This window comes from Chiroxiphia lanceolata, chromosome 11 (assembly GCF_009829145.1).
Source record: "Chiroxiphia lanceolata isolate bChiLan1 chromosome 11, bChiLan1.pri, whole genome shotgun sequence".
Classification (NCBI taxonomy): Eukaryota; Metazoa; Chordata; class Aves; order Passeriformes; family Pipridae; genus Chiroxiphia; species Chiroxiphia lanceolata.
The window spans coordinates 13,227,189-13,250,157 of NC_045647.1; the positions used below are offsets into that span (position 1 = coordinate 13,227,189).

At 37.7% G+C, this 22,969-nt stretch overlaps 1 protein-coding gene across 9 annotated transcripts in view; it reads left to right on the plus strand.

The window, feature by feature from the left end:
* Window positions 1–2,125: 2,125 nt before the first annotated feature.
* Window positions 2,126–22,969, plus strand: part of ERC2 (ELKS/RAB6-interacting/CAST family member 2) — a 430,377-nt gene continuing 409,533 nt past the window's right edge. For all 9 annotated transcript variants that reach the window (XR_004359172.1, XR_004359173.1, XR_004359174.1 and 6 more), the window contains exons 1-2: window positions 2,126–2,412; window positions 16,135–16,935. Coding sequence is in view for 1 of the 9 variants with exons in the window: in XM_032699590.1 (XP_032555481.1) it covers window positions 16,279–16,935 (657 nt within the window). In the remaining 8 variants the exon portion in view is untranslated. The remainder of the gene's footprint in view (window positions 2,413–16,134; window positions 16,936–22,969) is intronic.

The following is a 22,969-nucleotide window of genomic DNA, read 5'->3' on the forward strand; positions in this document are numbered from 1 at the left end:
GAATGAATATTTTTGAAGGGTTTGGATTATGTGACCCTGAGGTTCTTTGTATGAATGTTGTTTCTTCTAAAATAGTAAGTAGATTAGCTGTAAAATTATGATCACTTTTTTCCTGTTCACTTGAGCTGCACATTTTCCTAACAACTCTTTTTGAGTACAATTCAGCAAAATATTTTTTCCCCACGAAGCTCTGCACCAAATGGTCTTGTCCACAGTGGGTATATTCTGTTCTTTGGCACTAGTAACACTGACAGTCCCCCTGCAGATGGTCTGCTGCTCCAAGATGGTCCATGATTAATTCTGCTATAAAGTTTACTGAATGATAGCAAGCTTAATTCATTGCAATATTATTGCGGCCTTATGGTAACTCTCTGCTGTCTTCCCACAGTGATTATTTCTTGGAAAGAGGATTCTTAGGCTACTGGTCTTCTGTCAGAGTGCTCCTGGCTTTTGCCAGCTCTCGCAAGGCCCTTAATCTTTGCCAGTGAATGAGTCACAAAACAGAAAAAGCAGAACCTGATGTTCCTTGTCTTTTCACATAGACAGGGATGGTGTGACATGTTTTTTAGAGAACTGTCAGCAACTGACACCACTTAGAACAAAAGTCCTGTCATCATTAACAGTACTGAGATAGAATTGGATGTAGCAATATTGAGACAGGTCTGTAAGATATTCTCATTGCACACTAAATCCAAATTAAGCACCAAACTTCTGAAAATGGACACTTCTTGTGCTTTGAAGCATTCAGTGTAGTGACCCACATTTTATAGTGTTTATCCATTTCCTTAAGATGCAGTCTTGCTAGCTCTTCAAGAATACTCTTGTATTTGCTTTTCAGATCAAGTGAAATTATTTGTACACAAAACCATTCCCTTCTTGTCAATTTCTCCAGGAACAGATTTTCTCTGTCCGTATTTTTCATGGTTTTGTAACTATTTTAACAGCAATGTCTTCAAGTAAATATGCAGATTTAAAAGCAACTGAAGTTTGCATTTTAATCATGGTTTATCCCATTCTTTTGGACTTGGAAAATAAGTGTTTGCCATCTATTGCAATTATAGCTGAGGTAGATACTGTAAGAGTGTGTCCCTTTCTTGGGGAAATACAAACTTGCTATAATTCTGCTTTGAATGGCATTCTAGCATCTCTCAATATATATTCATGACAGCCAGCTCTTTCAACTGGCTTTGGATAATTCAAATACAGCAATGAAGGGATTATGTTAATTTTAACTGTGATTGGTTGAAATCAATTTGATTTGACATAGGTTTTAGTAGTAATTCTGTGAAAGTTGTTCTTATCAATAATATTTAATAGTGGCATTTATAGGTGCATATGTGGGCAAGATGGAAATAAAATACAGATTACAGCGAAACAACTACAGGTCTCAAGTGCTTCCTAAAATCATTATTATGGCAATGAGAGTAAGAAGAGGTAGATAAAATAGATTTTTGAAATTCTGTTTAGGGGAAGGTGTGAAGGTGCATTGAAGCTAAGGACTGTGATCACTTATAATTGTATACAGAGAAATTAAATTTATAAAATGAGGGGAAAAATAGAAGAGGAACAAAACCTCAGTTCTTAGGATGAGAAGCCTGTGATGTTTTATAGAATCTTCTCTTGCTCCCCTTAATACAAAAGAAATAAAATCTCAGGAACAATTGTTAAGGCAGTTTTCTGATGGAAAAGGCTCTCCAGCTTTGCATGGCTTTTTACTCCCCCCCCCGCATACTGTTTTTTAAAAAATACAAATAAATATGTATGTCATTTTCATTTCTTTTACACTTAAGTCAAAACAGATTTCGCTTTCTTTTTTCTTCTGTGTGTTCATGTACATACGGTAATGGATTTTTAGACATCATGTTCTTAAGCACCTGACTTCGAACATTTCTGGCCTTCAGGGAACGGGGACAAGAAAGCAAATTTGCCTCTGCAGTTTTGCGCAGACATAGGTGTATTTTTAGGCTATTTCACAGTGAGTAACACACTTCCAGACGTTTGCTGGGTGGGGACTGGAACCCACGGGTTCGCAATGAATGGACAGAGACAAACGCTCTGAGAAATCACGGGCTGGCAGTGCGTGTGCTGCTGCTGCTGCTGCCCCCGGCGGCAGGACGAGCCGGTGGAGCCCCAGCTCCTCGGGAATGCTGGGAATGTTGAGTCAGGGACTGGCAACCCAGACAGCCGGGATCGCAGCTGACTGAGGGAGACTCGCTGAGGGACAGAAAGACGAGGGACAGGAGCACACAAGCCTCCCCCGACTGCAGCAGGTTCCCCCTTTTCCTCCCCTCGGAGGTGCTCGGTGGCTCCGGCTCTCCCTGCTGCCTCCTTCCTCCGCGCAGTGGGATGTCAGCTAAACGTGATGTTGTAAAATCCATGTGAGGACGAAAGACAGATGCAATGATTTGAAAGGTGAGAAGCTTAAGCAAGAATATGGCTGTAATACATGACTGTAAATTATTTGTGATTAAGGAAATTGCTGTATATTGCTTTTTACAACTACCTGGTAGCTGAATCTGGAAATGAATTTGCAGAAAAGGCTTTTTATATGGCTTTAGAAATACATTGTAATAAATGGGACCAAGTGCACATCTTATTCTGGTAACAGAGTGCCTCTCCCTACAGAATCGTCAACCAGAAATCTCTCTTGCAATTTCTATTAAAAGCAGCCATAGGAGTCTCTTTTCTTTTTTTTTCTTTTTTTTTTTTTTTGGTGCCCAGTGTTTAAAAATATTATTGTTGTTGTTAAAGTTTTCTAGAATAGAACCGGTGAGCTTTGTAAATTTTTAGCTTTATACCTAAATACTGGATAATGTTTGGTGTTTTAAAATCCGTGTCAGGAAAAAGGTGAGAGATTTCTGTTCCCTTCTAGTGGCTGGCAAATGGAAAGAGAAACTAACAGAATATTATTTTTCAGTTATATAATTAATGAATACTTACCAAGGTCCCTCATTTATGGTGCTGTGTGGTTTAATTTTTTTTTTAAAAAAGATCATTTTAGGCTGGACAAGAGTGATGGATATGGTGCATATGATAAAATCCACGCATATATTCATCAAGGATACATACATATTTTTTCTGGGAGCACTGGAGTAGTAACGTGATAGAGAAGGCTTTCTTTCTTTTTTTTTTTTTATTAGTGTATGATTGATTTCTAGGCGGCTACCTGCTAAGCCTTGTGATGGATGGATGGGAATGTACTCCCTTAGCGGCGAATTGCTGTTTCCCTGTTGATGGACACGCCAGCCGACCACTGGCATTGGCAGACATGTGCTCGTTGCACATAAGCACGGCCAATAAGTGCAGCCAAGAGGAGGGCAAATCCTACTTGCCAGGGTTAGTTTTCTGGTTGGCTTTTTAAACCAGCGGTTTCACTTGACTATTTGTTTGTTTGGCATTTGTTTTTATGTCCGATTCCCGTGCCCGCATCCCCCGGGTGCGTGTCCAGGGCGGCCGCTCCGTACGCGGCCCTTTCCCGGAGCCGCACCGGGCGCAGGCCCTGCTCGGCTCCCCCTCCTCCGGAGGGCGGGGAAGGGAGGGAGGTCCCCCCTCCATCCAGTCGCTTCTCCCCTGGCACTCCCTTTCCCTGGGGCCAAGTCGAGGACGGAGCAGATCCCCCGTCTCGCATCTCGGAGGGGAGATGCTGAGGAGATGCGCTACCGCCCTCCTCCCGCCTCAGGGAATCGTGGAGCTCCACGGCGTGGATTCAGGGCCCTTTTCCAGCCGCGGGGGCACTGGGGACCTGGGACCCTCCTGCCATCCTCGCTGCTCGCCAGCGAGAGGGGAGGAAGCCCGACCACCTTCCCGGCCCAGCTCCCCCGCAGGCGGCTGTGTCACCGCAGCGCATCCCTACAGGGAGCTCTAAAGCAATCCCGCTGCCAGGGGGATTTCCTTGGATCCTCCCCACTGCTGTCTCCAGCTCCCTCGTGCCGACCCTCGCGGCCCCGCCCTGCCCGGCCCGGCCCCGCTCCCTTGGCCACGGACGGGCGGGGATGGCGAGCGCTCCCGCAGCGCAGGTGAGGAAAACACCAGCGACAGAAACACTGCCGGCAAAGCAAACCAGGGCTCTCGCAGCCCCAGTCCTACCACGGGCTCATCTGCTTGAACAGGGTGTTTCCCCGTTTCTTCCTTTCCCTGAATACGAGGAGGATAATGTCCCTTTTTAGGGTCTGTCTTTACACACGGAGTGAGTAATGGTAAATTATTCCAGTTCCCTTAAGGTATATATTTTTGAGGGAAAAGCTCTGCTACAGTTTCTTGATGGAAGAAACTTAGAGAAACTTGGCTTCTTGAGTGACTGTGTTAAGGGCCATGTGTGAAAGGAACTCCAGATTTCAGTGGTTTAAACGAAAACATTTCTGTTACTGTTACTTTTGTTTGAAAGTTCTGTATAAATACAGCTTTCAAAGGCATCCAGGTGAGTTAGCATTTTCACTTTTCCTACAGAAATACGGGGGAAGGAGAGGCTTCCTGTCCTGTGAGTGAAGGGAACATTATATTTCTTCCTCCAAAGAATCTTGGTCCCTCCAAATAAATTTTGGTCCCCAAGATTTATGGCTGCCCAGCTCAGGTTGAAACGAGATGTTTAAACTATGGAGGAACCCTGTGTGTAGGTCTTACAAGCACACCTAGGGCGGGGTAGATCTTGCAGTTAAGAACTGAGAGATATCTTATTTTGTGTTTGAGTGACTTACTGTACTCATTATCCTTTTTCTTGTGGTTTGGCTGCATTTGGAAGAGACCCATCTTGTCACCTCTCTTATTCCTCTTATTCAACTCCCCCAACCCACTGGTAGTCAAATTCTGATGGATGATAGTGTGAGATAGAATTGCCTTTGCCACTTCCCTCTCCTGTTCCTTGACTGCTCTGAAGGCTGTAGCAAGGTGTGGGCCATATTCTTAGCAGCCAAATATGAAGTGAACACATTCAACCATCTTAGAATGTCAAATGTGTGTGATATTTAGAGAGTTAGCTATTCAGTATGTGTGTTTTTGTGAAAAAATGCTCAAGGTGATTTTTTTATTTTTTTGCTTTGGAAAGATGATTCCTGCAGACCTTTGAAGGATGACTAACAAAAAAGAGTGGGTTTTTCACCCCTCAAAGAGAGTGAGGCAATCAGCCTGTGTATCACTTCCAAAGACAACATATGCTCTCCCACCTGTATCTCTTATGGTGCTTATTATATTTTTATCTGCTATGATGCATTTGTTACCCTCTCTGTTTAATTTAGTTTGTAATGTCTCGGAGATAGATTGTTAGTCAGATCCACCTAGAAATATTACTGTGATACTAATTTTATTTATTTTTTTTTTAATTTTTATAATATGACTGCTCTTTTATCTGGGAGATTTTTTCAGTTTAGGATTGCTTTAAAATATTTTTGTGATTTAAGTTTCACTTTTTGAGTGATCATATGCACTCAGCAATGATGAGTTTGCCTCAACTTCTTTTGCAACACTAATGCTAGTTTATATTTTCTATAAAGTCCTGGAAAAAGGGTAAGAGTTACTTTTAAAGCAGAATGAATTTACAATTTCTTTTTAAGGGTCATAGTTGGTCAGGGGAAAATAGCACTGCTTCTTCTGAGTGATACTTTCACATTATGAAAATGCAAAGTCATTAGCAAAAGCATCAGTTAAATATTTTTCTGGAGCATTTTGTTTTTAATTAGTCACTTTTAAAAAATGTAATGCATTTTATAAAGAAACAGTCTTTTGCAATCTTTTGAAATCAAGTGAGATGGATTTTTATGTTGGTTTGTTATTGCTTGTATGTGAGATGTGGAAAAAACCCAACTACTTCCTTATTTCCTTTGAAAATGGCTGTGGACTACTTCTGGGGGTCCAAGAAAGTTTATAAGCGTGGATATCCAGTGAATGTTTGTATAAGAAAATGTAAATGTCTGATGAATTAACATTGCTGGTGTAGTATTTGTGTTGTTGCTTTCTTGGCTGTTGATCTCAGAGAGTTTTATGACTCATTAGTGATAGAGGTTTTTCCATGCCCGACTTAAGAATGTCTGAAATACCCAGGTTTTGTTTTGGAGTAATTGCAACAATTAGGAACACCAACCTCATCTCCTTTCAGAGACAGTTTGTCAGGTGCTGAGCTCTGTCAAAAGAGAGAACAGTAGCAAAGATGTTTTAACATTTCTCTGGATAAGGCTCTATTACTGTCACACCTTTTTTATTCACAGAAATATGGAATTCCTGCATGGTATTAGAAATGTAGACTGACCGTGGACAGTTTACACATTTGGAAAGTTGTGTATCACTACAATCTCTTTACTTTGTAATGAACATGAGGGAGAATGGTAGTGTCAGAATTTCTGTGCTTTTAGGAAAGCAGAAGGAATGTGTCTAAGGATTTGAGGTATACATCGGAGTTTCAACTTGTGATTGGATGTGTGGGAGTCTTTGATATTTGGGATGTTTAGCAAAGCTGAAGCTTTTCTGTGAAGTTTTAAGATTAGGTTCCTGAAAGGGGTTACCTCCTCTCTAGGCTGTCTTTGCTAGACTATCTTAGAAACTCATTCTAAGACAATCTTGCAGATTGGAAATGCTTTGGGCTAGTTAACATGTGGCTTCTTTCATGACCAATGTACTTTTTATTTAGTTCAAATGCTCCATTTTCAGCAAATAGTGTTTGGGTTTTTTTAAGTGTCTCACTGCTTGTCCTGCTCATTATCCTGTCCCCTGACTGAAGCCACAGTGCAGATGTAGAATTTAACAGCCAAATTCTACAGAAATCAAAAATTTTGAGTTATATTTTAGAATTAAATCACTTTAAAAATATCTAAAATTTTGTGGGAAATGCCATGGGACAATGAAAGGAGTAAAAAGGTTGGTGAGATTGGTGTATATATAAATACATATTGTATAGGTATGTGTGAAAATGATGTGCTGTAATTTCTGGGATAACTGCAGAGCTGAGGTGGGAAGTCACAAAAGAAAGCATTGTCTATAATGATTGCTTAGCTGGATAAAATGTGCAATTTGTTTTGAAGGAAGGGAAAGAAATGTAACAAAATTCTCTGCCATTTCTGAATTTAGTCCAACAGATCACGTTGCACAGAGCATTGGTAATATGTGGGACAGTTTCCCTCCAAGTAAATAGCTTGGATCACTCGGGATGAATGCTGACTTATTCCCATTCCTAATGGAGGTTTACTGTGTCCATACTTTTGGTCACCCCATTTGGCATCCACTTGGGTTGTCCCATTGCAAAACATAACAAATTGAATGGACTTGGAGACCACAGTGCTTGAGATATTTCCTTATTTAATATGAGTTGAATTCTGTTGGATATCGTGCTGATGCTTCTTCACTTTTTACTATTGTTATCTAAGGACTTTTCATAGTCAGTAAAATTAATTTGCTGGTAATCTGCTAAGATATATATTTCATTATCTCTGGTATGCACAATGTCTGAATCATTGAATTACTTTATAAAAAGGCACAGGCCTGTTATTTCTGTGACAGTGTGGACTTTAACTTAAGCAGTTTTCTGTAGTGTATTTGTTTCCTCAGAATATATTGTCATTTAAATACAGTTCTTACGGTTTTGGTCTTTGTACAATTCTGATTAGTGGACAAATATGACATGGTAAAACACAATTCTTTTTGTTGATCTCTGTCAAATAATAGAGCAAGAAATGGGTACTCTCAGGGGCTTCTCTGGAAGACAGTTTGCTGTGTAAAGCATGTTTATTTTTGATGGCTAAGTATTGGCAGTCATGACGTGCTTCGGTTTTCATTTATAGACCTCATTTGAAATCTGCTCAGACAATTTGCTTTTCCTTAAGGAAAGTAGTTACAATAACATCTGTCATCAACATCAAATGTTCACGTCAGATGCCTGTGAGGACTTATAAATTGCACTTGTGCATTGGTGTGGTTGTGCTTTGCTAAGATGGGTTCAGTGTCAGCACAAAGCTGGAAGGTTGGGCTGTTATGAAGTTGTTAATAACCAACAACCAAGTAGTTGGGGAACTCTTCAACATTTTGTGCGAATAAATAAATAAATAAAAAGGTAATTCCTGAAGTGCAGTGCCTTCTAAGGGTTCCAGGGTGCTGATAATATGATGAATTGAGGGCTAATCTGCTAAATCACTTGGATCAGTTACAGAGCCTGTAAGTTCCTTGGAGAACTTTGATCTAATGTGGCTGAAGCACAGCCAGATTCTTTCTCTGGCATGATACTGAAGCATGTGCATACTCAGATCCTAGTGAAGGCTTCAAAGCATGCTGGATGCACAAATATATACTTTTTGTTTTACAGTTCGAGTATGCATATTACTACTCTTGAATGAAATACATGTAGGGTGCATAGTGGATGTTTATGCTTGCTGAATATCCCAATGTTAAGTATTCTAAGAAAATGCTGGGGGCTATGCAGGTAGTCTTAATGCTGGATTCTATTACTGTCCTGTTGCTTTCTTGTAAGAATGGAAGCTTTGTAGAGAAAAAGAAAAAATATTGCTTTGTCCTGCAAATATGTAAGCCTGTGTTTAATAACATTCATGTGAGTAGCCTTAGTGAATTGAATTGAAAATACTCCACTGTGTGGGAGTATGGCTGATCATTTCCAAGATAGGTTTAAGAGCTTTAAATGCATCTTAAAATGAAAAGTATGACATTAATGTAAAAGGCAGAATATTTTTAAATGTACTTAATGTGAAAATAGACAAATTTACAGGGCTAAGTATAAATTCAGTCAATTTCCTTTCACGTTATTTTCAGTTCTGAAGGTTTTTTTCTGAAACAAATAATTGCAGTCTTTAATGTGCTTTTATTTAGATCTGTGTTATCAGGTGAACAGTTTTGTGTTTCGAAGACTGTTGGTAGAAATGCTGTCAATGTAGATGAACAATAGAAAGAACAAGACTGGGCTTCCAGTTTTTGCTAGAAGACTTTTAGGTTTTCTTAACTTATGCTTATTTTTAAGCTCTAATGTCTCAAAGATAATTCAGTCTATAAAAAAGACAGTTTCTCTAAACTGTTAAATAGTCATTCAAGTTAGGTAAAAGTTGGCAAAAACAAAGCATAATGGTGCTACTCGTTAGGCATAATTTTAAGTAATCCTGAAGAGCATCATATACTTTTACATTTTAATATTTTTTCTCAAAGGAGACTATTTTAGTAAAAATTTAAGACGTGGGGATTTTTGTTTGTTTGTTTGTTTTTGTTGTTGTTCTTTAGTAGTCATTAAAGGGAAAGTACTGTTTGTCTGGCTAGCTATGTGCCTTAGAATAATCCTCCACAAAATACAGGAGTTTGTAAATGCAGGCTTGCATTGATAAATGAGATTTCTTATCGAGGAAGAAATAAAGAGTGAAGTGATTAACAACAGCAGAATGGAAGGCACAATGAGTACTGACTAGGAGACAGAATTTAGCACACGAAAGACACCTGCATGCTTGCAAGAACTAAAATGTTAGGAAACCTTTCTCTGGGAAAACGAAAGCTTGCCAAGACTTTAGCAATATCTGTGTACCCTGAGAAGGTCATTCCGGTGCAGGGAAGTTGAGAAAACTAATAAAACTGAAGAGGTGCAAGCAGTCGTTTGGAATGTACGTGTTTCTATGCCTTATTGCTTGTGATTCACACCATCCGCCCTCCCACCCACCAATAAAAAATAGGATCTCGAAGTTGCAGAGAGCAGATGGCCAACAAAACAATGATACAGTGAGCGTGGGACTGGGAACTTTGATCACGTAAAACTGAGGGGTTTTACCCTGCAGCTCTGAAACGCGATACCACTGCTAATGCCGGTGTTTAGGACCTGAAAGAAAGGATGATGCTAAACATCCCTTCTTCTGTTGAGTGACCATTAAACCAGAATGAACTCGGAGAGTGAGATACGCTCTGCACTGGAAGGCAATTTGTTGTGCAGGCTGTACTTGATTGTATTTGCCCAGATTTGGCAGATAGGATACCCTATAGCTTTTTCCTAAACAGCGTGTTCTCTGGCAAAGCAATTATAATTAGATGTGATGATTCTGCCATTACTTGGCTATAGAAGCCTTTTTTTCTTAAGGTTCTATTTTCAAGTCTTTAATATTTTACACAACATGAGAAAAATAAAATGAAACAGGTCTGAAATTTCTCACCTCCCTCAAGCATCTTAGAGACCCCAGAGAGAGTTTCTTTTGTCATATGCAGGAGTGCAGGAAAAATTTCTTTTAATGGAAGTATTAGGGATAAAATATTAAGAATTGGAGTTTGAACATCAAAGAGAGACCTAACTTAAAAGTTACAAAATAATGGAGGCATCAGTTGGTGGAGTTTAAATATTACTGATGTATTTAAAGCTCATTTCTAATTATTATGTTTTAAAAATGTTTTAAGACAATTACAATGTCTCCAACATTGTAATAGAAAAAAAATTTAAAAAAAGGTTCCTCTTTTGCACGTTGACCTTATTTTAAACTCGTGAAACTTGTATAAAAGAGTTAAAAAGGTATTTTTCAATCTTCATTTAAATATGTTCGGAAGTAATATAATTGACAATCCCGATAATTTTGTCACAACTGCTTGCTTTTCGAGATTTTTAATACTGCATTTTGAGCAAATATTTCAATTGCTGGAGTTTTCTGATTGCATGACAAGTATTAATTGCTGTCACTGCACCTGACAATACTAGAATGCCTGACAACTTTATTTTCCATGTATGTCATTAGATGCATATTGAGGAGCCATTCCCATTTATTCCTTCATATACAATGTCTTCTGTATGAAACAGAAACAGAAGGCAGGCAGGTCTAATGAACTATTTCTATGAGATAATAAATGCCAATTCTTTCATATAACATTGATGGGAGTTCAGGGACACGACCAGCTTGCATGATCAAAACTAAGTTTATTTGCAGCTACATATGTACTGTTTTTATAAGAAACTACAAGAGAAGGGAGATAAATGAACGCCTGTTGACTAGTAAAAAGAAAGTTATTGTGCAGACTGTAGTAAAACATTTACATTAGCAATGCAGATTCAGGGCACTCTAAGGAACCTAAATGAAAATATTGCTTTTAAAACTGTCATGTGTATTTTGTTTTTCAAACTTTTAAGGAATAGTAGAGTAGTAGGAAGAAACGGGTGATTTTTCTTCTTAGGATTAAAAAAAAGGGGGGGGGATAAGTAATTTGGTCAGTCTGATATGTGTGGTAAGTAGGAGAAGAGAGTACTTTGCCCTTTTAATAAAAACAGTGCTGGTCTTGTACTACCCCCATATGAACCAGCATTTGTTACTGTTTGAAAGAAGACGTGCTGTGCTGCTCAGATTAATGGAGAAAGGAAGGATACTCTACAATAGATTTCAGTTCTCTGTATCTTGTTTGCATCAGCTTGCTGGGTTTTTTTGTTTGTTTGTTTGTTTTTCTTTTACATCAGCACAGATAACAGAAAATATGCAAATAAAAGAATATTGTCTCCTCTGAGGATTTGTTGAGCCACTGTTAAAGCAGTTGAAAGCCCAGGTGTGTAAGAAATATAGTAGTGACTCTTGGTCACTACTTTTAATACCCACGTCCCTGGACTTTGTTGTACAGAAATGTTTTTTTTGTTGTGATAAAAGTATTTAAATGATTCCTTTATTTTAATATCGTCTTTATTGTTTGCTAGCACATGTGTTTATGGAACAGATCTTTTTCTGTGAGTCTCCTTTTCGTGGTGTCTCAAAACACAGTCCTGGTGGAGATAAACGATCATTATCTTCCACATCATCTTTTATTTCTTCTATTTTGTTGCTTTTGGTTTATATCTGGGGAGTTGTGTAGTACTAAACAGTTTTAGACAGTTTGGAATCAGATTGATAATTGCTGCACTTAGCTGTCACTGCATATTATTTGGGGAGGTTAGCTGGAAGGAAGGGGTTCCCTTAAAGCTTTTGGTACTGTTACTAATGTTTGAGCTCTTGGCTGAATGTTAATATTGGCAAGTAGTTGTGGAAAGCTGTTAAGGATTTGGCTAATATCCAAACTCCCTGCTGAGTAGGTGATTCAGGCTGGAGAAGGACACACTAAAAGTCTAACTCATCCCTGAGCATGTAAGTGTGTGTAAGCAGTGAAAACCAGGACTTAGGGGGTTCTGTGTAGACAGTATTTCAAGGGAACCATGTAATTATGTAAAATGTAGAAGCAATGATTTGGAAAGTAAATTAACTGAGACAGACTTTCTATTAGCATCATGTTAAAATCCTGTGTTTGAAGTCTCTATAAAAGTAGGTAGTTAAAAATCAAATAAAATGCATTGTCAGAGACTTAAGCGATGTGGGTAATGTGAAGCCGTGATATTACTGTCTGCACAGTGCAGAGATTTTAAAACTCAAAAGAACCTTTTATAGGAAAATACATGTAGTGGGTCTGCAGTCTGTCCCTACTGAACTGAATGAACCTGGGTGACTTTTTATCTGAGAAGTTTTTTAGGGGATGTGATCTTTGAGTTGTATTGGAGCTCTTTAGTGCTGACTACTGCAACATCTGCAGCTTCCAGGCTTCTGTCGAGGGTGAGGGTTGATCTCTTTAGTTGTGGGCATACTGTTCTTGTCTGGGGTGAAAAATTATTGCTCAAGAGTATTCTTCCCCTTCCCTCAAATTAAAATAGCAATATAAAATCAATGTAATTGTCAAGATAGAGTGGGCAGGTGAGATATAGGTGATTCTAAATTCAACTAGAATGGCTCTGTTGGGTGGTTCTATGGGAAGATGAGAGAAGGGATCTTCTCTCTCCTGTTCTGTAGGCAGTAGATGATGATCTGTGTGGCAATTGTTGAGGCCCTGAGGCTGATATTGCTTCTTCATGTCTCCAGTTCCTGATGTGTTGAGACACACAGTAAATCCTCCTGAAGCAAGGAAGGCTCTGTGTGTAAGCATTAAAGAGTAGAAAATGATGTAGGTGCCTTTCCCCCCTCTTGCAGACAGCAATGGTGTATATGGCTTCTACTGTGTCTGAGATTTTCACTGCCATAAAGGAAGTCTCAAGGTTTATCCATAAGATGTATATGCTTTGAAAAAGCCTACTTTCATGTGCTTGCCTTTTTCTGAGATGTTTGCATGAAACCCAGTCTGTATAACTCAGGATGGAGATGGTAACAAATCGCAAATGAAAATAGAGATAAACCGTAAGAATTTCTTTAAATCAGGGTTTTCAGCTTTTGGTCTGTGAGGCATCCTTAGTAGGTCATTAAGTAAGAAAACCAAGCATGTTGTCAGTGTGTTTGCCCTTTCTACATAGAGATCTCTGTTTTGATTGTAGTATTTCTAAGGGAAAAATAAAAGCAATAATTGGAAATCCTGTGGAAGTAATAACATTTCTTTGGTGGTGTTTTGCTTCTCTGTTCCTTTTGCTTTCAGAACTTTCACAAGCTTATGAAAGCTACTATGTTAAATCGGTATTTGAATGTTATTAAAGAAATTCAGGGAGAAGTTAGCCTCCCTTTGGATAAGGAATGATGATTTTCTTCTTCTGCAGGGCTCAATGGTAAGCATTGGAGGGCTAAGCAAGATTAAAGTGTTCTCTGATTTGACATGAGAACTTCCAAAACTTCACACAAGTAGAGAAAAGAAAGACCACAACTAATAAGTTCTAAAAGGCAAAACAAGTACCTAAAAATACATATCAGAGACACAAACAGAAGGCTAAGTAGGTTATTAAGTAACTCTAAGCAAGAAGCATAAATTACTTATTTATCAGACTGTGGCAATGACAAGGAAAACCACTATGGGTATGATGTAAGGATATCCTGTACCTCTGTTTTTCAGGATGGATGAATCTGCACCAAACCCCTCCACATGGACATGTATCATGTCTGCTGTAGCTCAAAATATTTTACTGTATCCAGTTTAAATTGACATTGACAGCTTCTGCTAGTTTTTCACCAGGCTGGATAGTGGGGTTTTTTGGTTTGGACTTTTTTTTTGGGGGGGTGGAAAGGGAAGGGAGGGTGGGGAGAACTGTATCAGTTTAGAATACAATTGCTTTTGCTCAGAATCTGCCACGGGCCAGCAGAGGGAAAATGATCTCCATCTCTGATCTCGTGGGAGATTGTCTTTGCAGGAGTTACAGAACTTTTTCAGGAACTAGAAAGGTACAAGGGTGGATTTCTTGAAGGGCATAATGTGTGATGCTCCTTGCCTGGCACTTGAGAATTAGGATAAGTAGTTGCATTGCTCCAGTCGCCATGATCAGATAGACTGTTGTTGTTGATTAATGCATTGAAGCTGAGATGGCAGACAAACTGCACCAAGCTCTTTTGGTGGAACAAGCTGTGGGTCATCTCTTGAATGCTGGGTGACAACTGAAAAGAGGGAGAGAGTTTGTGCACTGATGCTGGAACGTCAAAATTTGAAAACGTAAATCAACAAATTACATCTGGTTCCTTTATATCTGTGGGCCTCGGGGCTGAATTCTGGAAGCTTTAGGAGGTTTTAATGGCTCAGAAAGTTGAATCAGACTTTTACATCTAAAAATGGGAAAGCAGTGAAAACACAAGAATGGCCACTATTGTACAACAGTAGTTGAAACAAGCTGAAACAGCTAGTTCAGATGCATGCTGGTAATTCAAATGAAACAAAAATGCTTAAGACTGTGCTGGCTCTTAAACTTGATGAAAACACAGCATATACCAAGCAATTCTTAGAGCTCATGTAAGTCCTGGGATAATGAGGGGTCAGTGGAGAACTCAACGTGCTTCTTGTTTGCTGACATCATTAGTGTCCGTGATGTTTTATACTCATATTGTTGGTGAGGATTTAATAGACTAGAGCTTATTAATAAATATGCCAATTAATTATCCTGCTGCCTGCCCCTGCTTCAACACTTCTCACAGCAGATGTAGAACAGATGTTTTAAAACACTGGGAATAATGTATCTATCATAATGAGGATACCTTGAGGGAATGGTTAAAAATTACTGGATTTTTCTGAATTCCAACTTCTGTTCTTTCTGTAGACACCTTTGAAATAAATGGTGCTAGATCTGGTTGATGACCACCAATTTAATACCATAAATTTATTGAAATGGTTGTATTTATCAAAAAAAATAATCAAGAGACCTGCCTAATCCCACCAATTTAATACCATAAATTTATTGAAATGGTTGTATTTATCAAAAAAAATAATCAAGAGACCTGCCTAATCCCAAAGTCCTATTGTATGCTTATTTTTATGCTTTGAAAAGTTAATAAACTTACTCAAAACTTGCTAAATGTATAATAATAGTATTGAAGAATTTTAAAATTGGTCCACAGCGTTGGTCCACATCTGTGTGTTGTTTGGTTAAATAAATTACAAGGCTAGTTCTATCAAGGTAATGGGAAGAAAAAAAAGAAAGCAAATTGTATTTCACAAGCACTCCTTTTCTAAATGAAAACCTAGATTATTGTCATGGAAGCTTTTCCTGAGAAGCTTATTAACAACAAATACTGGCACGTTAGTACTTCATTAAACAAATAATACTGTGTCATAATACATTCTAATTGTTTGTAAGGAAATATTCTCTCAAATTAGCGTAGTTTTATTGTTAATTTTTCTTACTAAAAATATGTTTTTACTGGTTGCAGCTGAACTATTAGAAACAGTTTCCTTCATCTTTTTTCCTATCCTAAGGCCTGTTTGTTAATCCAAACAGAAACTAAAATCTCTGCTTATTTCCTTCTTCTGTTTAATATTATCAGAGAATGCACAAAACTGCTGAATTTCTGCTTTTATACTGTCTTTTGAAAATGTAATATCTTAATTCTTTGGATAGTTCTTAATGTCAGCAATAGCTATCTTTTTTCCTTTGTATAAACTTCACATGGTCAGTCATTTAAGTCCATTAATACATCAGCTAAGGCATGTTTTTGGACCCATGTTGTTCATGGCAACAGAAAGTAACTCAAAATTTTGTTAAACTAACTCAAAATTTTCTAGCAAGAAAGAAATGAACAGTTTTCTTCCAACTGAAGTTAATTTGAAAATGCATTTTTAACTAGTCACCCTAAACCCTAAACATATAGTAGATTTTATTTTTGAAGTTATCACTCTAGGGAGTGAGTTACCTTATTGTATGACATGTGGCGATTACTTGCAAACTTATTTTCTGAGATGAAAACTTAATTTTATATGAATGGTTTTTTTTTTTTTAATTCCCAGGTCTGTCTTTGGAGGAAAAAGAGATTTTTGCCTACTGGAAGAATGCAGTGAAACTGCCAATATTTCTAGCTGGAATTATAAGTTTAATATTCAACTTTAGCATTACTAATTTCTTACTAAACAGTACCTCAAAGTAGAAGAAAAATGTATGGAAGTGCAAGAACAATCAGCAACTTGGAAGGAAGCCCCTCCAGGTCTCCCCGTTTGCCCAGGTCCCCCCGCCTGGGTCACAGGAGAACAAGCAGCGGGGGAGGAGGAGGAACAGGGAAGACGTTGTCGATGGAGAACATCCAGTCCCTTAATGCAGCCTATGCAACATCTGGACCAATGTACCTGAGTGACCATGAAGGTGTAGCTTCTACTACTTTCCCAAAGGGCACAATGACTCTTGGAAGGGCTACAAATCGAGCTGTGTACGGGGGTCGAGTCACAGCGATGGGGAGCAGCCCCAATATTGCGTCGGCTGGACTTTCGCACACGGACGTCCTTTCTTACACGGATCAGCACGGGGGTCTGACCACATCCTCACACCACCACCACCATCAGGTTCCTTCTATGCTGAGGCAGGTGAGAGATAGTGCCGTGTTAGACCTGCAGGCTCAGCTTAAGGATCTGCAGAGGGAGAATGATCTTCTCAGAAAAGAACTGGACATTAAGGACAGCAAGCTGGGATCCTCTATGAATAGCATCAAAACTTTCTGGAGTCCTGAGCTAAAGAAAGAAAGAGTGTTGAGGAAAGAAGAAGCAGCCAGAATGTCAGTTCTTAAAGAACAAATGAGAGTTTCCCATGAAGAAAATCAGGTAAGTAATTATGAAAGTTTCTTTCTGTTGGTTTACAACTAAGCACTTGATGTTTTGCTTTGGTTCTTTACCCTGTGCTGGAACAAGTTTGGCGTTTGCCATAAGAATTGTATGTCTTGATCTGGCTGCTTCTGGCTGCTAAACAGTAGGAAAGCACACTAATAAGAATCCAAATGCAGGTTATAATTTCCCCATGCAGCATTCTTTTACAGTTTAGCTGGAGAGAATGACCTTTCTCTTATTTTTGACACTTTCTCTGTGCTTTTTTTTCATTGTTTGTTTTTTTTGTTTTTTTTTTTTTCAACAACAGCCTAAATATACTTGGCAACCTTTTTCTGAAGAGGTAAATGAGCCACTTTGCAAAAGTATAAATAAGCATCCAGAGGCATATTTTGTATGAACTGCACAGGGATTTAACAGTTTTAAGGTTAAAAGAAGGTAAATACCCATATGCAACTTTCTGTATTTTTGCACTACAGAATGAAGTTGTGTTTTCAGTAACATTTCAGAGACCTGTGTCTTATTTACAAGGTGCTCCTTTTCTATGTATTCAAATTATTTCTATTCACAACATAACATTATTTTTCTGAAGCTAAGTGTTTTAATCTGGATGGATCAGTCTATAAGGCTAAGGTTTGAGAATCTATGCTATATCACAAAGCAATACAAACCAGTGGCACATAATAGATAAAAAAAATTCTCGTATTCCTGTCTCTACACACTTTTTGGCTGCTGGTCTCATTTTAAAACTGCTCCTTTTGAGACCATCTGTTAACTTTCTCCAGACAAAAACACAATCCTGTGTTTCTCTCACTTCCAGATTCCAAATCTAAACTTCTTTGCTGGCAGGCAGCAACAAGTGAAATTTTGAATTTACTTCCAAGTTTGTGATCATTAGTGCTTCTCAGCAAACTTTCCACCTTTTAGGCATGTCATGAACCCAAATCTCGACAGAACTAACAACTGTTACCAGTTACATCAGTGGGAAACTGGGTCCCAGTCAGAATTCAGTACAGTGAATTAACTTATTACTTTCTGCTATAACTTTTGTATCTGGGCTGACAGTAATAGTTACTGAGTATTTATTTATAGTAGGTGCACAAGGATGCTGCTAGAACCAAAATTATCAAAAAGGTGTTTGGAGATTGTGCTATTCAAAAGCATTATTGGCTAGATATTATAATTGTGATAGTGTCACCTCAGTAGGAGGAATATTCTAATACACTCTGTTCTGGTAACCTTTCTTATGGAAATGTCACATTAATATCTTATATTGGCATTTGGAATCTGAAGCTGGTATTTAGAGATTTTGTCATCTGCCAAAGTGGTTATGCCTTTTTTCTTTTTTTCCTAAAAACTGTTTTTCCTCATCTTGAGGGGAAAGTAAATTAGTAAGTCTGTTAGGAGTTCTCCTATTCATTAATTCGTTTATCAGAAGATTATATCTTACTGACAAATACTCTTATTTTCTTGTAACTGGAAACCTGACAAAAAGAATCTATTTTACCTTATGTGCATATTTAATATGCGTCCTTATAGCCCAGTATTCCATTGCTAACAATGTCCCAAGGTTCACAGAATAGTGATATCCCCACTAGTACTTTTTATGATTCAACTAGAGTTTTTGTGCTTAATAACTCTCAATGGACTTTGAATTAAGCCAGGTACTTTCGGACCTGGTCTGAAACTGCTTTTCATTTGGTTTTGCACTAGATTTTAGCTGCTTTTGCTACGATTTGCTTTTCCTTGTACAGGAGGAAGAATTAAATAATTGATGTTTTGTGCCAGTCTCAGTGCCACTTAATGATTTCACAGGGAACCATCATCACATCCCTCCCTCATCTCTTTTCCAGATGGGGGAATCTTAGCATATATAATAGTTCCTTTTGTGAAACGGTGACATTGTTTTTCAGACCTATTATATGAGGCTTTTTTGAGGTGAGGAGACCAGAATAGCTTATGTTTTTGATAATACAGGTGTAAGATGAGTTATGTGTTGATGTTGTAGCATTTGCCCTTTTATTCTGTATGTCTCTCTCAAAAACTCACAACACTTAAACTGTCCTTTCTAGTTTTGAAGGACTTATTTATTTATTTATTTACTCCTACTGAGTACTGAGCTAGTATTTTAAAGGAAACATTTAGTATAGCTGAAGAATCTCACCACTGGTTGTCATCAGTTTAGATCCCAGCTTGTTATGCATAAAGGTAGGATTATTTTCACTCGCGTTTAACTTTTATCTCCCTGAATTTCATCTGCCAACCTTTGACTATTTGCTCAGCCTTATAAAATCCTTCTTTGCATTTGGCTTTTGTCTCTCCTGCCCTGAATAATCTAATGTCATGAGGAAAATTAGTCATCTTACTGTTCACCCTGTTCTTTGGGTTACTCAGAATGTGTCAGTCAGCACAAAGCCCAGCCACAGGTTCCAGCAAAACTCCACAGGGACCTTCTCTTGGTTTTATGAGTTGACTGTGTGTTTCTGCTATTTCCTCTCTTGTAATAAAATATTTATGTTTAAAAGGACCTATCCTCTTATCTAATTGCTGCTTACTTTTTCTTGTAAGCATTTGGAGAGGAGCCTTTCTGAAGGGATGGCTTAGGAAGCCCGAGAGGGCTGTGTCAGCTGCTTTGTCAGTCTTACTTATCCACATGGCTGTCGATTCTTTCAAACAACTAATATTTAAATTATCAAAAAACTATAGTTTTAAACACAAAAAAAGGGAAGTGATGTACTCTATCACACATATACTAAAAGTGATTGATTTGTCTTGTGGGTCTGAGGATTACTGGCTTATAAAACTTTCTTAAGAATGGAGGTTTTTCCCTGAAAACTGGAACACTAAAAACTGTTTTCACATTGGCTGTGCTTGATGGAATTGACACTGATTGGGGCCTTTAGTCTTATAGCAAATTTTGGGAACTTCCAGGAGATTGGAGAAGGGCAAATCTATCTGCCTGCCAAAAAAAAAGTTCTATGAGAGGATAATAAGTGAATTATAAGTTTGATATTTTTCTTGTGGTTTCTGTAAAAATCTTGTAAACCCCCAAGAAAATTGTTCGTAAACTGTATTAATTATTTTATTTTAAAAAAATCATTAGCTACTTCTAAATATAGGGGAAAAATAAATAAAAAAAAAGACTAACACCCAAAATGGATTTGTCAAAAATAATGTCAAACAAGACTGATTTTCTTGCATGACAGAAAAACACACCTTATGCATAAGGGAAAAAACAATAGTAACATACTGATGTTAGAAAAACTTTTTCTGTTGTTTCAGGAGATATTCATTAGTGAGCTATTATAATTGCTGTTACAGGGAGACCTATCTGATTGGAAGCTTGTGTCAAAGTGTAATTATCACTGATTCATGGTGAAATTGGAAGGATGCCTGGTAGGATCTGGTAGGGATCTGTCATGTGCTCTGAATGATGGATGTGTATTACGCATCCAGATAATGTCAAGCTGGGAAGGCTGGAAAACAGGATCATAAATGGAAATAAATTTGGCAAACAGGTGAAATGGTTTCAAATAATAGGATGTGTTTCAACATGGAAATCAATAAAAACTGAACCTTTTGGAAGCAAAGAGAGACCCACGAAGAAGTTTATGGACAGTAACTTGGGCATTCCTGATTTTCTTTTGAAGCTTATTTTGCTTCTGAAAGTGTATGCTTTGAGTAACTATTGTTTGATTTTACAACCCAAACTTAGTTGTCTCTCTGTTCTTCTTATTCTTTGTGACCTATTTTCTCACAGCACAATTAGTATTAATCTATATATGGATTGATATACAAAGGGGCAGAAAGTACCTTACATGTTTTTCAGTATTTAAAGTGATTCTTCATCTTGGAATCATCCATTTGCAGTGTCTCAATCAGAGATTTTGCATTTTTTTTTTTCCCCCCAGTTAGATAGTTATTCTCTCTAATGTGGCTTGAATGTATCATATAGAAAAGTTAGTGTACAAAATTTCAATGGGGAGCAGAAGGCTCTGAGGTGGAAAGCGCTGGGAGGTCACGTTGTTCAGCAGGATTGTTTTCCAGGATTGTTGCCTGTCTGTCAAAAAAGGAGGGAGAACTAATTTATGGGTTTGGATGAGCTGGATTGAAGACAACATATTCACATTTAGTGGTTGATATGCTGCTGTTTTGACATTGCAGAAGCTGAATTAGATTTACTGTGGTATTTTTTAAAAAAAACACTAAACTCAGTTGCACAAAATAAAGCCCTTTTTACCTACTTAAAGATGTCATCATTTAATTCTACATAATTAATACAAAATAGACCACTGCATGCAATTAATAGTGGCTCTTTTTTCATTCTTGGTATGGTTATATGTTGGAAATAAGTGGTGAGCTTGATGCTATTTTTTTTTCCTTACAGAAAACCAGGTAATTTTAATGAAATTAATGTGTTCTTTGAAAACATATTATAAATTTTGATCTTCTTTTAAAGTTTAGTTCCTGCCTTGATACTGCAGGAATTTACTTCCCATTAATGAGATGAAGAGGAAGGATAAAAAGGATAGTGAGCAGTTCCTCTGAGAGTTTTGAATACAAAATCGTTTTTTGAAATAATTTTTATCTATCTGTAGGATATGAGTAGTTCAGATGCTGCAATTAAGAGAATAGAACTGATAAAATAATCAGTAGATAAGGGAATGTGAATTCATGAATCCAGAACTGTGAGTAGCTGCTCGATGTTATTTCATGTGCTCTTCGTTTTCACTTGGATTAATGACAAGTATCTAAATAGAATAGTAAAAGAAAGTGTGCTAAGAAATATTCTGAGATGATGTTTCCCTTCTTTGACTAATTAAACTGTTTTCCTAGTAAAGCCTTGATTATGCTAAAGTATACATGATTAAAAAACCCCAAAATCTTATTTTGAGATATTTTGTTTATGCCCACTGAAATTCCTAGGGTTTCATCCTAGTGGAATATGCAGGGAGTTGCCAACAATTGGGTATTTAGTGTGAGTTCTCAGATAGGTGTTTTCTTCCTTAATATCTGTCAAAGTATGCACTTGATTACTGGTTGGAAAGGTGGCCTCCTACTGTTCCTAAATACCAGATATGGTCAGAGTTTTTTGGGTATAAACACCTTTCAGCCTGTCTCATTGTGCAAGGGTGTGAAACACCACAAATTGTGAAGCTCGTTGTGAACATTAATGGAGTAAAGGTTATACACAGAAGGTAAAGCTACTAATCTGAGGGATGGAAATGTTCTGCTCACGTTTTACAGTTATTAATGTGATAACATACCTCCTAAGAATAATAAAAAATATTAAAAATTGGCTTTTTTATTTTAGTAAATATGTCTCTTTTCAAGAAATAAATAATAAATTTAAAGACTTTCAACTGAAAGTTTTCATATAGAATTTGCAACCAATGAAAGTCTCTTTTAAGGTATTTTAGAGTGGTTCTGTAAAGCCAGTAGGCTCAGCACATCTATTCACCTTATTTTCTGTTTTTCACTGTACTGTTGTTTCCTGCTTTCTTCATCTTTTTTTTTTTAATATTTGTCTTGATCTGCATGCATACTTGTCAATTTTAACTTTGTTTTGGATGTTTTCACTGTTTTCTTCATTTAAATTCATGTTCATTGATGGCAATTTCGGTAAGTGCAAAATATTTCTTCTTTATTTTTTAAATGTAAAAAACGTGCTTAATCTTTTAACCACATTGGATAGATCAAATATTCATTATCTGAATATGAAAGTACAATGAAATCAGTAGAGTTTTTTTTTTAACATATACTGGAAGTAAGTGTGTTTGTATGAAATGGAAAGAGGCTGAAATAGTAGGAATGTTGTGCTGAGGAATGATGGTACAGAGTTGGTGAGGAGTGACTGAGCCAAAGAAGGGGGTGTGTGGCCTTTTGTGCTGCTGCTCCTGAGGGTGAGGAAAGGCTCCCAGCTCTGTGATGGGGAACAGAGGGATAAGGGGGTGGACATAATACTGTAGATAACCACGGAAATTTTGAGGAAGTAATAACCCAGAGGTGTTTAAGGGTCAGTGTAGTTAGTTTT